Source organism: Podarcis pityusensis (assembly GCF_964106645.2).
Source record: "Podarcis pityusensis genome assembly, chromosome: 8".
Lineage (NCBI taxonomy): Eukaryota > Metazoa > Chordata > Lepidosauria > Squamata > Lacertidae > Podarcis > Podarcis pityusensis.
The window spans coordinates 84,940,162-84,953,278 of record NC_138033.1 but is presented as its reverse complement, the minus strand read 5'-3'; the positions used below and the strand labels follow the sequence as shown (position 1 = coordinate 84,953,278).

The following is a 13,117-nucleotide window of genomic DNA, read 5'->3' as shown; positions in this document are numbered from 1 at the left end:
AATGTGGTGGGGCAGTGCAGATGCAGGAGAGGCTGTGAGCAGACAGAGAGAGAGAGAGAGAGAGAGTGCCAGAATGAAATCCTTGCTCAGACACTGGTAACTGTGGGCCAGGTCTGACCCAGTGGTTCCCTTTTTTCTTTTCTTTTTGCCTGCACATCACTTTGCAAATTTCTGGAGATTCTTAATGAATCCTGAACAGAAAACTGTGATTCATCCTTTCAAAGGTGAACATGGAAAAACTGTCTGGTTTGGCACCAAAAGACTGCATGTAGGTGCAATAGTAGTTCTTTTTCCTTTAAAAAAACCCCAAACACATTTATTCAAAAGTTACAATACATTTACAATACAATACATTTTTTATCAATATATCCCTTCCACAGACACCTCTATGATGATGGTGGCATTAAAATACCCTGTTCTTCAGTAAAAGAGAAAAAGGGAGACCAAATCGTGTCAAATGTATATTTTTTGGAGATGCCTTTGATTAGCTGCTATGGTATGTGAGGCGTTCTGATAGAGCAATGCTTCAGATGTTATTAACCTAAGCCTCTATTGGTATTTTAGAAGTTTCCTTCCATCGTTGGGCAATAACTAGTCTAGCTTCTGTGAACAGGAAGAAAAATAATTCTTACGTATAAGGTAGAATTTGGGGTCAAATCTAATGATAATAAGGCAAGTGCTGAATTAAAAGGGATATTGATTTTGGAGGTCAGATTAAAAATTTCCCCCCAAAAGGCATGAGCTATGGTACACTCCCACCAAACATGAATATAGGAACCTTGTTCTCTACAGCCTTTCCAACATAATGGTGAGCTTAAAGGATTTATCTTTGCAAGGTGTGTGGGGGTCCAATGCCACTGAAAGATAATTTTAAAGGAAATTTCCTGGAGGCGATCTGAAATTGTTTTTAAAGATGGATTTTGCCATATTGATTCCCATGCTTTTTCATTTATCGAAATTCATATGTCAGTCTCCCATCTCATTCGAATATCTTCCGCGTTTCCTGCAAAGCTTTCTAATATAATACCATATATCATTGAGAATGCCCCTTTTGTGTCATGGCTAGGTCTGTTACACAGTGATTCAAAAGGTGTCAGGGGTCTCAAGCCCTCAACCCTTCATTCCAGATACTTTGCAAAAGTTCAAAAGGGCTGTATCTGTTGATATAGATGTAGCTGGGACCGTTTTATGCCTTTCGCCTTTGCCACCAGGCCCTCTTTTAAAATTGCTTTAGCTTTTACAAACACATCTCTAATTCTATAGAAACCATTTGTTTCAAGATCTAGGAGTTGGTTATATTTGTCTGCATGTTTAAATGAGGGGTGATCTAGCAGAGGCATCAGTAGTGAAGTCCTAGGAGCCAATACTAAGTTCCAATTCTGCCACGCCATTAAGTATACTTTTAAAAATGGGTTTACCCACCTTTTCTTGTTCCTTCATGAAGGGCAGAGCGTGTGCTGATAGTCTTGTGTGGCCACTTTCTATCTTTATCCATGGAATATCTCCTTTACCTTTAATGAGAGGTATCAATGATTTAATTTGGAAAGCTGCATAGTATAGTTCAAGATTGAGTATTCCTAAGCCCCCTTTATTCCTATGTCTAAATAAGATTTTTTGACTGAGTCTGGCTCTTTTTCCTAATGAAGTAAAAGAATGTAATTTGTTTTGCCATTTTTTAAGCATAGCAGGAGTGATGCATGTTGGTAAAACTTGAAACAGGAAAGATAATTTTAGTAGAATTGGCATTTTTATAGCTGTGATATGACCTAGCCAGCTAAGGCTTGTGCACTTCCATTTTGAGAGTTTGTTATTTATCGTTTTGAGCAGGGGCTTATAATTTCTTTGATTTAATTGTTTGAGATCAGCTGTTAAGGTTATCCTGAGGTATTTAACCCCCCCCCCCATGGGTGACCCAGTGGCTCCTTTCTCCTGCTCTGGATTTTTGTCGGGCGAACAAGTTGGAGAAGAGTTTGCATCTTAATCCCAATCCTTGTTTCCAATGTACTCATGACCAAACATTACAAATCCTCCATTTGATGACTATAATGTATGCATTCATCCCAAATAAGTGCTTTTTCACTTAATGAGAACCAGGGTTTTCCCTGTAGCGAGTGGAGCAGCTGCCTAAAGTATAAAAGGAGTGGAAATTTGCCAGGGATCTCCCATCACTGCGATACTGGAGAATGAAATTTCACATCCGCCTTCTCCTGCTGCACACACACACACACACACACACACACACTTCATTACTATTCAAGTGTAATCATTCCTCATTGTTTCTTTTTGTCCTGAAATGCAGCTGCTTTGACTGTTGTGGAGGGGGGTTGTTGTTTAAAAGAAAAGGATGCACAGCATACGAATAAATTACAGTAAATGCCTTCCAGCTGAAACTGTATTTATACCAGGTTATTCTTGCCACACATTTTTTTCCTGTAATACCCAGATTTATTGGTAACCAACTGGTTTGGGGAGCAGATTTGGAGAGAGCACTCTAGGATTAAGAATTATTGGGGGGGGGACTCCCCCCCCCAATTATTCATGTTAACAAAATGGGGCTGGGTGAACATAAAAGGGTTGGTTATTTCTGTCACAAATATATTCACAACATCATTTCAAACTAATATTTGTTGCGGTATTTGGGGGGAAAGCTGAAATATGATGGAAAAAAATAGCCCAAGCTTCCAAAAGGTGTAAACATCCCATTCTGTTCGCCCCTCTTTATATAGATACATTTTCAGGATTGCAAGTTCTGTTAAGTCAGTGTGGTGAAGGGAGCAGGCCAGAAAGAGCCAGGCTCAAATCCCTGCTGAGAATATTTATATTGAAAGAGAGCATAGAAAAGGATAAAGCAACAGTAAGAGTCCTTACAACAACCTTGTAAGACAGGTCAGTATGACTTGAATCTCTGAGGCTCCTGTCTTGCAGTCACCCCTTGAGCATTTTGGACATTTCTTCAGCCATGACGATTTTTAGAAGCTTTTCTGGGGGAAATAAAAAAAAGCTGAGATCCTGAGAAATCCAGTTTCTGTGTCTGGCAAGCAGGCCAGTGTTTCAGTATTATGGAACAGAAGGACTTGTGAAGTATATAGAGAACACAAAGATTTGATGGACTATGAAAGAACTTAAGGAAAGGAAGTGACTGAAGAACAGATGTAAAGGTGAACTAGAAACTAAGAGACGTGTGGTGAATGCGGTGGAAGTCTTTTAGAATATTTTAACTAGGATTTATATATTGTAATGTTTGAAGTATAAATTTGGTATTATTGATTATGAAAAGTGTTTTTCTTTCTTTCTTTTTTATTTTATCTTTCGTCTCTTTTCTTTGCATGTTGGAAAATACATAGACAAATGTATTTACAGTGTTATGTATTGATTTTTTGCTTCTATTTCTTTTTTCTTTTTATTTTCCTGTAATATTTAATAAAAACTAATTTTTTAAAAAAAGGAACAGAAGGGCTGCCAGGAGCTCAAAGTTGTGCCCATGGTTATTCTTCTCCTCATTTAATCCCCACCACAACCCCGTGGGCTAGGCTAGGCTGAGAGGGACACCCAGTGAACTTCATGGTTGGGTGGGAATTTGAACTCTGGTCTCAAAGGTCCTAGTCCGACACTCTAACCACTGCACCATGCTGCCTCTTCTGTGAGTGAACGGTTGTGGCTTGCAGATGCTGTGTCCGTGAAGGTCTCTCTTCTGGTGTGTTAGTCTTCTAGGTTTGGCTGAATGAATAACACGTTGAGGGAGTAAAGTTCTGGGTCTTTCTTACATTTTTGCCCGAAAGGTGTCTACCTTCTATTTTTATCCTCCTCTCCCTTTTGCCCCCCTCCCCGCCACCGGGACAGAATGCAGAGTTTGGGTTGTCCCTTCTGCTTCTAAGAAACAGCTTTGCAACTCCTGTGGTTAAGGAAATCAACTTGGTAACTTTCTCTCTCCCCCCCCCCCCAGCAAGCGCCTCCACGACATCAAAGGATCCCCACCACCCCGCCGTCAGCTGTCCAGGGGCAGAAGGTGGGCTCCCTCACTCCCCCGTCCTCCCCCAAGACTCAGCGAGCGGGACACCGGAGGATCCTGAGTGACGTGACGCACAGCACTGTCTTCGGGGTCCCAGCCAGCAAATCAACACAGCTTTTGCAGGCAGCAGCTGCTGAGGCCAGCCTCAACAAGTCCAAGTGGGTATTTTTTTTGGGGGGGGTGTCTCTTCTTCCTGCTAAATGACCCTTTGTGCATTTTGATTCTCTTTACGTTTTGTTCTGATGTGGGGCAACCTGCCTCCGTCTGCCTTTCTTGTGCCATGTCCTAATAGCCTTCCTGCTGTTGCTCTTGGAACGAACAGAGGCATGTGCTTGAGTTGCAAGAGGAGCATTTATAACCCGGGGCTAGCAACTAAGCTTAACGTAAGAACACCAGAAGAGCCTGCTGGATCAGGCCAATCGACCATCTAGTCCTGTTCTCACAGTGGCCAGCCAGAGACCTGTGGGAAACCTGCAAGGAGGATTCGAGCACAAGAACACCCTCCCTTTCTGTGGTTTCCAGAAACTAATATTCAGAAACATGGCTGCCTCTGATTGTGGAGGCAGAGCATAGCCATCATTGCTATGCTCCTCCATCATGAATTTGTCAAATCCTCTTTTAAAGCGTATGTTATTGTGATTGAAGAGGCTTTTGTCTGGGCCTCTGTTTGGGGAAGAGACGCTAAAGGGTGTGTGTGTGCGCATGTGCGCACGTGTGCGCGCGTGTGCGCATGTGCGCACGTGCACACACACACACACACACACACACACGGCTTGTCTTTGAGATATGGAGCTATCCTGTGGACCAACTTCACTGCTGGGCTGGGTTTCCAGTTGAAAGTACAGGCAACCCCTATTTGTGGTGTGTATTGTGACATTCTAAGGCACCACATGTTTAAGTGAAATTGTTACAGTCATACCTCAGGTTGAAGTAGCTTAGGGTTAAGCATTTCTGGGTTGTGCTCTGTGGCGACCCAGAAGTAACGGAGCGCGTTACTTCCAGGTTTCGCCGCATGCGCAGATGCTCAAAATGATGACACGCGCATGCGCGGAAGTGGCAAATCACGACCTGCGCAGACGCGGGTTGCATTCGCTTCAGGATGCGAACAGGGCTCTGGAACGGATCCTGTTAGCATCCAGAGGTACCACTGTATATTTGAAACAATTGGAAAAGCTTGTTCTGTCCCTTTTTGCTTTGCCCGTGTGCGCATAAATGGGGGGGGGGAGTTGCCCATACGGATCTGTGTGGACAATTTTCAGGCTCACAGATCTGAACAGAACTTCAAAGTCTACCCAGTTGCATATTCAGCACACATTCAACAGCACCTGTAGACATTGCAATGCCGTTAGGAAATAAAGATGGCAGCTGAATGTCCTGTTTTTGTTCCCTTTTCGGGGTGGCTTCCTCCAGGTCTGCCTCGACAACGCCTTCTGGATCCCCCAGGACATCACAGCAAAATGTCTACAATCCACCAGATGTCTCTACTTGGAACCCTTTTGATGACGACAACTTCTCCAAGCTCACAGCAGAGGAGCTGCTGAACAAGGATTTTGCAAAACTGAGTGATGGTTAGTGTAATCCAGTAGTGGCTAAAGTGCCCTCAGAGTGGAAGCTGTGGCAGCCTAGGCTGTTGAAGATGAAGGGCCTCGCAAAACTTTCTAGGCTGTTCCTTGAGAACAAAGCTGGCTTTTTTTAAGGCTCTCTTGGTCCAGTGGCCTAAATCAAGCCCATTAGAGTTCTCGTAATCGGTCAGACAGAGGTCCCATCCCCTGCACTTGATAGATTTCATATTTCAAGGTTAATTTGGCACAACATAATTCTACTTGCTGATTTTACTATTGGGTTCCAGTTTCACCTTCCAGGCTTCTGAGGCTACAGAGGGAAACAGCTGTGGTGGCAGTATATGACCATTGCTGGCTGACTTCTCCTGAAATAGACTTGAAATAGACTTCCCCTGAAATCATCTACAGTGTGATCAGCAGATGTGGGCCGGTGTTGTGCGAGTCCACTGGCAGTTGCGTTTATACTGTGCTACCAGCCAGAGTTCACTATCCTCAATGCTTTGTCAGAACCATCAGCGGCATAAGATTTTTAAATGCAATTGTTGCATTTCTTAGTATCCTAGTTGCAACCAAAAGACCTACCATATGTTGTTTCTCTCACAGTGCAAACCTATGCTTGTTTGCTTGGAAGTATTCTCACTCTGTTCAGTGTGGACTATTCCTTAGCATGTTTTTATGATTGTAGACTGGCACCGGTTTCCTCCCCAAAAAAGCATCAGGAACAAACCTAGTAAGAGTGAAGGAGCAACATGTGGAGTTTCTGTTTGGCTTAGCTGCTGATCCTTAAAACTGAGAAACCAGGTCTAGCTCTGGCTTGCAATAAATATGAATAATAGTAATATCCAGGGGGGTTGGAATATTTCCAAGATATGCTTAGCAACTCATGATGCATAAGAGCACTTAATAACCAGGTCCTTGATTAATTTGTAATATAAAGATAAATCCAGCTCCTTTGTTGGCTTGTTAGTAATAATAGATGAATCAAACCAACTTTTATCTCATCCGGAGCTGTTGACATTTTTGCTGGTGGCTGCTTGTTTAGAAAGAGCTAAATGTTGGCACTGTGCAGTAGGCCTGTCAAGAGACTCATGGTGTGCTCAGGTATGGTCTGTTGCTCTGTCCAACAAATTGCCCTGCCAGGTCAGGGTGGCCAGAAACAAGATGAATCCTTTCACCACAGGTGGCATCCATTCATCTCCTATATGAGACATGACAATCGAGAGAACCGCCCCAGACGCATGGAAACATCTGGAGAGACCTATTGGACTGGAGACTTTAATATGCATTATAAACCACTTCTAACATCCAGCTGCTGTTAATGCCTTTTCCCAAGAAATGGCAGAATTTTGTTGTTGTTTCTTATTGTATTTTAAATTATATAAAATATATAAAAAAATAACCAGGTCCTTGGAATTTCAGGTAAACTTCCGGAGAAGCTGGGTAGCTCAGCAGAGAATCTGATCCCAGGCTTTCAACCGGCTCCTTCCACAACACAGGCAGATGCGTTTGGCTCATCTCCTCTTGCACCTGTGTCAGGTATGCCCAGATGAGATGTTATTTGCAGCTCCGACCAATTCAGTGCAGAAGGTCTTTCCAATGGAAGCAGGCAGTGCTTGTCAGGCTGATTCTGGACTCTGCTTGTGTCTCTTTCAGTTGCCATCAGGGGAGATGGAAGGCAGGCTACAAGTGGGCATTATGAGGCTGGCCAGGCTGAGGATAGGGGAGTACAGGGCCTCAGCTGCAAGTCGGTCAGCTATGTTTGGGCCAGGTGACCCCCATATCCAGATCTCCAGCCCAGGTTCCCTGAGGGGGAGGGACCTTTATTGTGAAGTGTTTCAGGCAGAAGCTGCTGCCCTGTTGGCTAAGCAGAAGGACCAGGTTCTTGGCATTTGTACCAAGCCTGGTCAATTGGGAGGCTTATTACTGCCTGTCATTCACAGGGGTTGGCACTGCACACTCCAGTCTATCCTGTGCCTGGAGAGGACTCGTGGTCCTGGGTAGTTGTTAGGCCAGGACCCAGCCTCAAGCTGTGAGGCTCTTCATTCACTTAGCCGAGTGCGGGCAGCACCTGCATCAGAGATGAATCAACAAGTGGAAAAAGTGGGGACCCGGGAAGGGCTGTACTTGATTCCATCTGGAGTGGAAAGTTCATTAGCTTCCTTCTAAAACCTGGGTGCCTTCTGCAGGCTTAGAGAAGCTGACCAGCCTAGATCCAGTCCTGCCTCTAATCTCATGGAGTATGATCAGGTTTTTATTGAGTCTGGCTGGTTTCTGGAGCTGCTGGAAGCCCCTGCTGTGTGCTGAGACCACCTTCGGAGAAGAGCACAGGGCTTTAAGAATAGTCGGCAAGTAGCCTGAATGTGTGCTTTACCTGCTATATTTTCATGTTAAATGCTAAATGCGATGAAGCAGCAACGGTGGCCCAGAATGATGTTTTTTAGAGCTTTGGTGGATACTCCATAAAACACAAACCTGGTAGTTGTCATAAATTCTGGAGTGACTTCAAGATTATGCTACTTAAGCTTTTCCCAATCCGCTGTCCTCTAGACATTTTTGGACTCCCGTCATCCTAGAACATGGCAACTTGGGCTGATGGGAGTTCCAGGAGCCACCAGTTTGGGGAAGGCTGTCCAACTGCAATGTGCTGTATGTGTGACTGACTTTGAAAATAGTTTGGGAACTTCCTTTATTTATTTATTAAAAACATATCCTGCTTTTTACTATGTAGGTCTCACAGCAAAAATAAAATACACAATGCACAAATTTTAAAACTCAAATTAAAGCTCCAAAGTCTAAAACTTCAGGAATTTAAAATCTCGAGAAAAGAAAAAAGGGAAACATCTGAGCAGCATTCAGGGTGCAAAGGTCTACTTGAATAAAACAGTTTTGACCAGACACCTGAAACTCAGTTATGGGTGGTGCCAGTCTAACTTCTTGTGGGTAGGCCCTCCATAGAGTTGGGCCCACAACATTGAAATATGAGTCATGCTTCCAGCTTTCAGGTAGTGCACAACTCAGAGGTCCGCCTGTGGACAGTTGTGGGCCTATCTTCTCATCTCTTGTCTCCTGAAGCAGCTGCGCTGGCTGCCATTTGATCATGGGACAATTCAAAGTGCTGGTTTTGACACTTAGAGCCATAAACTGCTTGAGTTCTGATTATCTCAGGGGATGTGTCTTTACATTTAAGATCATCTGTAGAAATCCCGCTGTGTGTTCCAGATAAACCATTGCAAGGAGCAGGGAATATGGGATTGTTTTATATCGGTTTATTTGTTTTAATGTTTTGTATTTTTTTTTTACGGAGCAGGGTCTTCTGTGCAGCAGCCCCATTGCTCTGGAACTTTTCCCCAAGGGAGGTTCATTCAGCCTCAGCCTTCTTGGAGAAGTCCAATGTTTTTCAGAGGGCCTTTGATTTCTGGCGCTGCTTGCCTCTGCTCTGCTTTTTGAGGGTTTTATCGATTTGATTTTGCCATTTTTATTGGATGGTTTTATAAACCATTATGAAACTTAATGAATAGTGGTATAAAGCTGTCGGTAAGAGTAATAATATAGTATAGCCATGCATCTTGATTTAGAGACTTCACTCAGTGGCAACACTCTCAAAGAAACACAGTAGCCCTCCCCAAGACTAACAGAACATATGAATAATGAATTAATCCTCGTCATGTGAACTGTTGAGTTTGGAGAGGGTGGAATTACCTGATACCCTTGGAAGAAGAGTTGTTACTTTGGTTCTGTGGGTGGTCTACTGTGACCTTGGATCAACTCACCAATAATTCACTGATAAACTTTTTGGTTGAGTGGCAGAATAATATCTGCAGCTTGCTGGAGGGATCCCATGGGGGTGGGAGGGTAATACTGCCGTACCCCCAGATGCATGTGGCAATTAAATGACTTTTCAATGCATCTTTGGTCTGTTTGGCATCTCCCTGTGCTCTGCTTGACATCTCTCTCTCTCTCTTCCTCTCTCCCTCCCTCTCCCCATTCCTTCCTTTCCTAACTTCCCCCTTGCTGCTCACCCAGCTGAAAAAACAAAAGATATCCTGGACTCTAGCCCTCCACTTCTGGCTGTTCCTGATCCTTTCATTCCTCTTCCACTATCAGATACGCCAGGTAACTGTGACTTGCATAAACAAGATGGGATTTAGCAGAAGGGATCCCACTCAAACGTGTTGCCACCCAAAGTGACTGTTTGGGTGGCCTTGTATACAAATGTCAGTAAGTGAATTCAGATGGTGTGTTATATCGAACCATTCACAGTACGACTTGAGAGTCACCTGTTTGCTTCAGCGTGCTTCCTGGAGGTACCTGGATGCCAGCAGCTACCAAAGGGGCTCCTCTGAGCACCCTTCTGGTCCTAACTTGGTTCTTGGGTGGGTTGGGTTCATTTGGCCTTGATCTTTTAAGATCATGGTAGAAAATGTATTAGTGGATGTTGTCTCTTAGGTAACCTATAAATATTGGCCTGGCAGGCTGTCAGGGACTCATCAGAAGTTACTGGGGTGGGGAGTGTTGCAATAAGAGAATGATGGATAAATCCATATGTACCAGCTGAACATTTTAAAATCTATTAATTCGATGAAAGGACCCTGTTCTGCTTCTCCTTTCATATCAGTGGGTTTTCATGGGATCTGTTCCCAGTGTTACCTGGCTTTTATTTTTATTTTTTAAATAGTGCTGTATTTGCTACTCATGGGCTGCAACTGCTAATGGAAATGTAACTGCTGCAAGAAGGACAGAGGTGATGGCAAAGCATCTGTTCAAATACTGAGAAATGAGAAGTTCAGGCTCAGGCATTCATCTTCTCTTGCCTTGGAATGGAAGGGAGCCAAGTCTCTTTAAAATAAGCTCATGGCAGGCTGTCTTGCTTGATTAGTCATTACAGAGTGTGGTAATGCTTTTAATTCTCTGCACTAGGCACTAGTTCCTTCCCCCTCTACCAGTGTGGTGTAGTGGTTAAGAGCGGTAGTTTCGTAATCTGGGGAACCGGGTTTGAGTCTCCACTCCTCCACATGCAGCTGCTGGGTGACCTTGGGCCAGTCACACTTCTTTGAAGTCTCTCAGCCCCACTCACCTCACAGAGTGTTTGTTGTGGGGGAGGAAGGGAAAGGAGAATGTTAGCCGCTTTGAGACTCCTTAAAGGGAGTGAAAGGCGGGATATCAAATCCAAACTCTTCTTCTTCTTCTTTTCTCATGAGGATGAGCCCTCCCAGCCACAAGGCAAGGTAAGGGCGGTGACTGGCTGGCATGTCCTGTCCAGCATAGTTTCACTATCAATGGTTAAATTCACAGCCTTCGAGGGGATTCTCCCTCTCTGGCTGCTGTTTTAACAACATATGCTGCAGTCAAATGAAAGCATAGCAGAACTGCAAGCCCTTCTCTCTGATGTCTGTTATTTCATAAATAAAACGAGGTACCAGTGGTGAGAATGATGATCAGGCCACTAGCTGTTACATGCAAAATTTTGTTTCTAGAAAATCTCTTTTCATCTCCCCACTTACACCCAGCCCTGCAAAGCAATTTTTTTAATAGTCCTTATAGCTGTATAGACATACTTGAAAGGATAGTGGGGGGACCTGCTTGCTGAAATCTTAGTAGCCACATGGGTAGATTTCCAAAGTCCCACAGCATAACTACTGTATTTTTCACTCTCCTGGCTTCACGGATAGCTGCGCAGCCTGCATTCGCTCCACAAGAAGCACACACATTTCCCCTTACTTTTTAGGAGGGGAAAAGTGCATCTTATAGAGCAAAAAATACGGTACTTCTCTGCTCTTCCTCCAAAACTAGCAAAACCCAAAATAATTTATGCAGTGCAAAAGAAGCATTGCGTGTTTTCTGGATAGCAGATTCAGTTTTTTCCTTGAGCTGTGTTTGGATTTCACAGACAAAAGGCATGAAATATGTGCTTTCCTTTCTCCTTCTACAGTTTTAGCCGCCCTTTGTAACAAGCTCCTAAGATGGGATTGACTTGTTTTGGAGAACAACATGTGCCCTTTGGTTTGTTGACACCTCAAAGGTTAAAAACAAGGCAGCCGCCTAGAGCAGCTGCTTGGAAAGGCGCCATGGTCTTTAGCCAGCCTTTGCCAAATTGGTGCCCTCCAGATGTTTTGGACCGCAAGTCCATTAGCCCCAGCCAGCATGGTCATTCTCCCATCAGCTGCAGTGCTATACAGCTGTGCTGGCTAGGGCTGATGGGCGTCGTAGTCCCAAAACATTTGGAGGGCACTAGGCTGGCAAAAGCTGCTCTTAAGCCTGGTATTCTGAATGTGCTGTTTGACGGGATTCTTACTAGATAGTTTTTCTTCCCCAGCTGATGTCCAAGGAAAAGGACTCTGCTGCTGTGTGCTTTATTGAAATAGCTGTCCTTTTCTTTCCTTCCATGGTTGAAGAGTGAGTAACATGCTCAAAAAGCCTATGGGGTGGTTTTTTGTTTTGTGCATCTTGATTATTCAAAGTGATAATTAATAATGGTTGAATTGCATTTTGGGAGAGTTTCTTTTTTCCACCCTAATTAAGGATGCCTGCTGTAACTTGTGCACTGTTTGTTTATTTTTGGATGTTTAGCCAGGACATGCAGACAGCATGGGGTGGTTTTAAAAGAGAAGTCCAGGTGGCAAAAGCAAATATTTTTATCCCCAAGGTCACTTGCTGAAACAGCTCCACCTGACTCAACCGTGCCCACTGCAACCTTGCGCAAGGGTAAAGTAATACTGACATCCACCTTCCACCTGCTTTGCAAAGCTGACAAAGGGAGCAGCAGCCCCTGAAAACCGATGGGAATAAGGGGGGGGTGGAGCTTGCAACAACTTCCTTCTGTTGCCTTTCCTTCTCCTCTCCGTGTGGAAGAGGAAGCCCCTGTTCTCAGCAGGAGCCCTGTGTTGTTGTTTTTTATATCTTGTAGCTGTTGGTATTCATCTGTCTTGAGAGACAATGGAGTGCACCTCCAGGGGTGAAATCAAACAACACCGATAGCAGCACTGATGACCTCCCTGGGGCTCAAGCCTGGGCAGTGTTTATGGAGGTCCTGGATTGCCCAGATGATAAGACTCCCCTCTTGGTCTTACTAGTGTGGTCCAAAGGAAAGCCGAGCAATAGGTTTGGCACCAGTTTGGCTATAGGAGTTGCTGGAAAGAAGCATACAAGGCACCATCCATCTGCCTTAGGGACTCCACCCTGGCTTTCTCCTTAGTCTTTTCTTCTCCTGAATCCCAGAAGGCAGCAGAGGTTTAGGATCAGAGTTTTCATTCTCATAATTCCCAGGTTGATGAGCCCCATCTGCCCCTCATTTCCCTCTACAGTGAATCATGCAAAAATCACATTCTTGACCATTGGACCCACTCATCCGCCAGAGCCTGTCTTCACATGTAGGTGAAGTCCCTAACTCACTGAAGGTTTGAGGCCCATTGGCTACCCTCACCTGGTTTAGCCATTTTTTACATCACTTATTTTATTTATATTTATTTATTGCATTTATATCTTACCGTGTTCTCCATGGAGCCCAAGGTGGAGTACATGGTCCTTCCTCTTTAATCTCATTTAATCT

At 44.1% G+C, this 13,117-nt stretch overlaps 2 protein-coding genes across 10 annotated transcripts in view; one reads left to right on the top strand and one right to left on the bottom strand.

The window, feature by feature from the left end:
- ANTXR1 (ANTXR cell adhesion molecule 1) overlaps positions 1–13,117 on the bottom strand; it is a 261,071-nt gene that overhangs the window by 18,089 nt on the left and 229,865 nt on the right. The window lies entirely within an intron of this gene.
- The window catches only part of AAK1 (AP2 associated kinase 1), a 101,001-nt gene that overhangs the window by 55,847 nt on the left and 32,037 nt on the right, over positions 1–13,117 (top strand). For 6 of the 9 annotated variants that reach the window (XM_081017287.1, XM_081017289.1, XM_081017290.1 and 3 more), the window contains exons 14-17: positions 3,944–4,167; positions 5,420–5,577; positions 6,991–7,107; positions 9,595–9,684. In XM_081017287.1, the coding sequence (XP_080873413.1) occupies positions 3,944–4,167; positions 5,420–5,577; positions 6,991–7,107; positions 9,595–9,684 (589 nt within the window). The remainder of the gene's footprint in view (positions 1–3,943; positions 4,168–5,419; positions 5,578–6,990; positions 7,108–9,594; positions 9,685–13,117) is intronic. The other 3 variants (XM_081017291.1, XM_081017288.1, XM_081017293.1) reach the window with 1 other exon arrangement.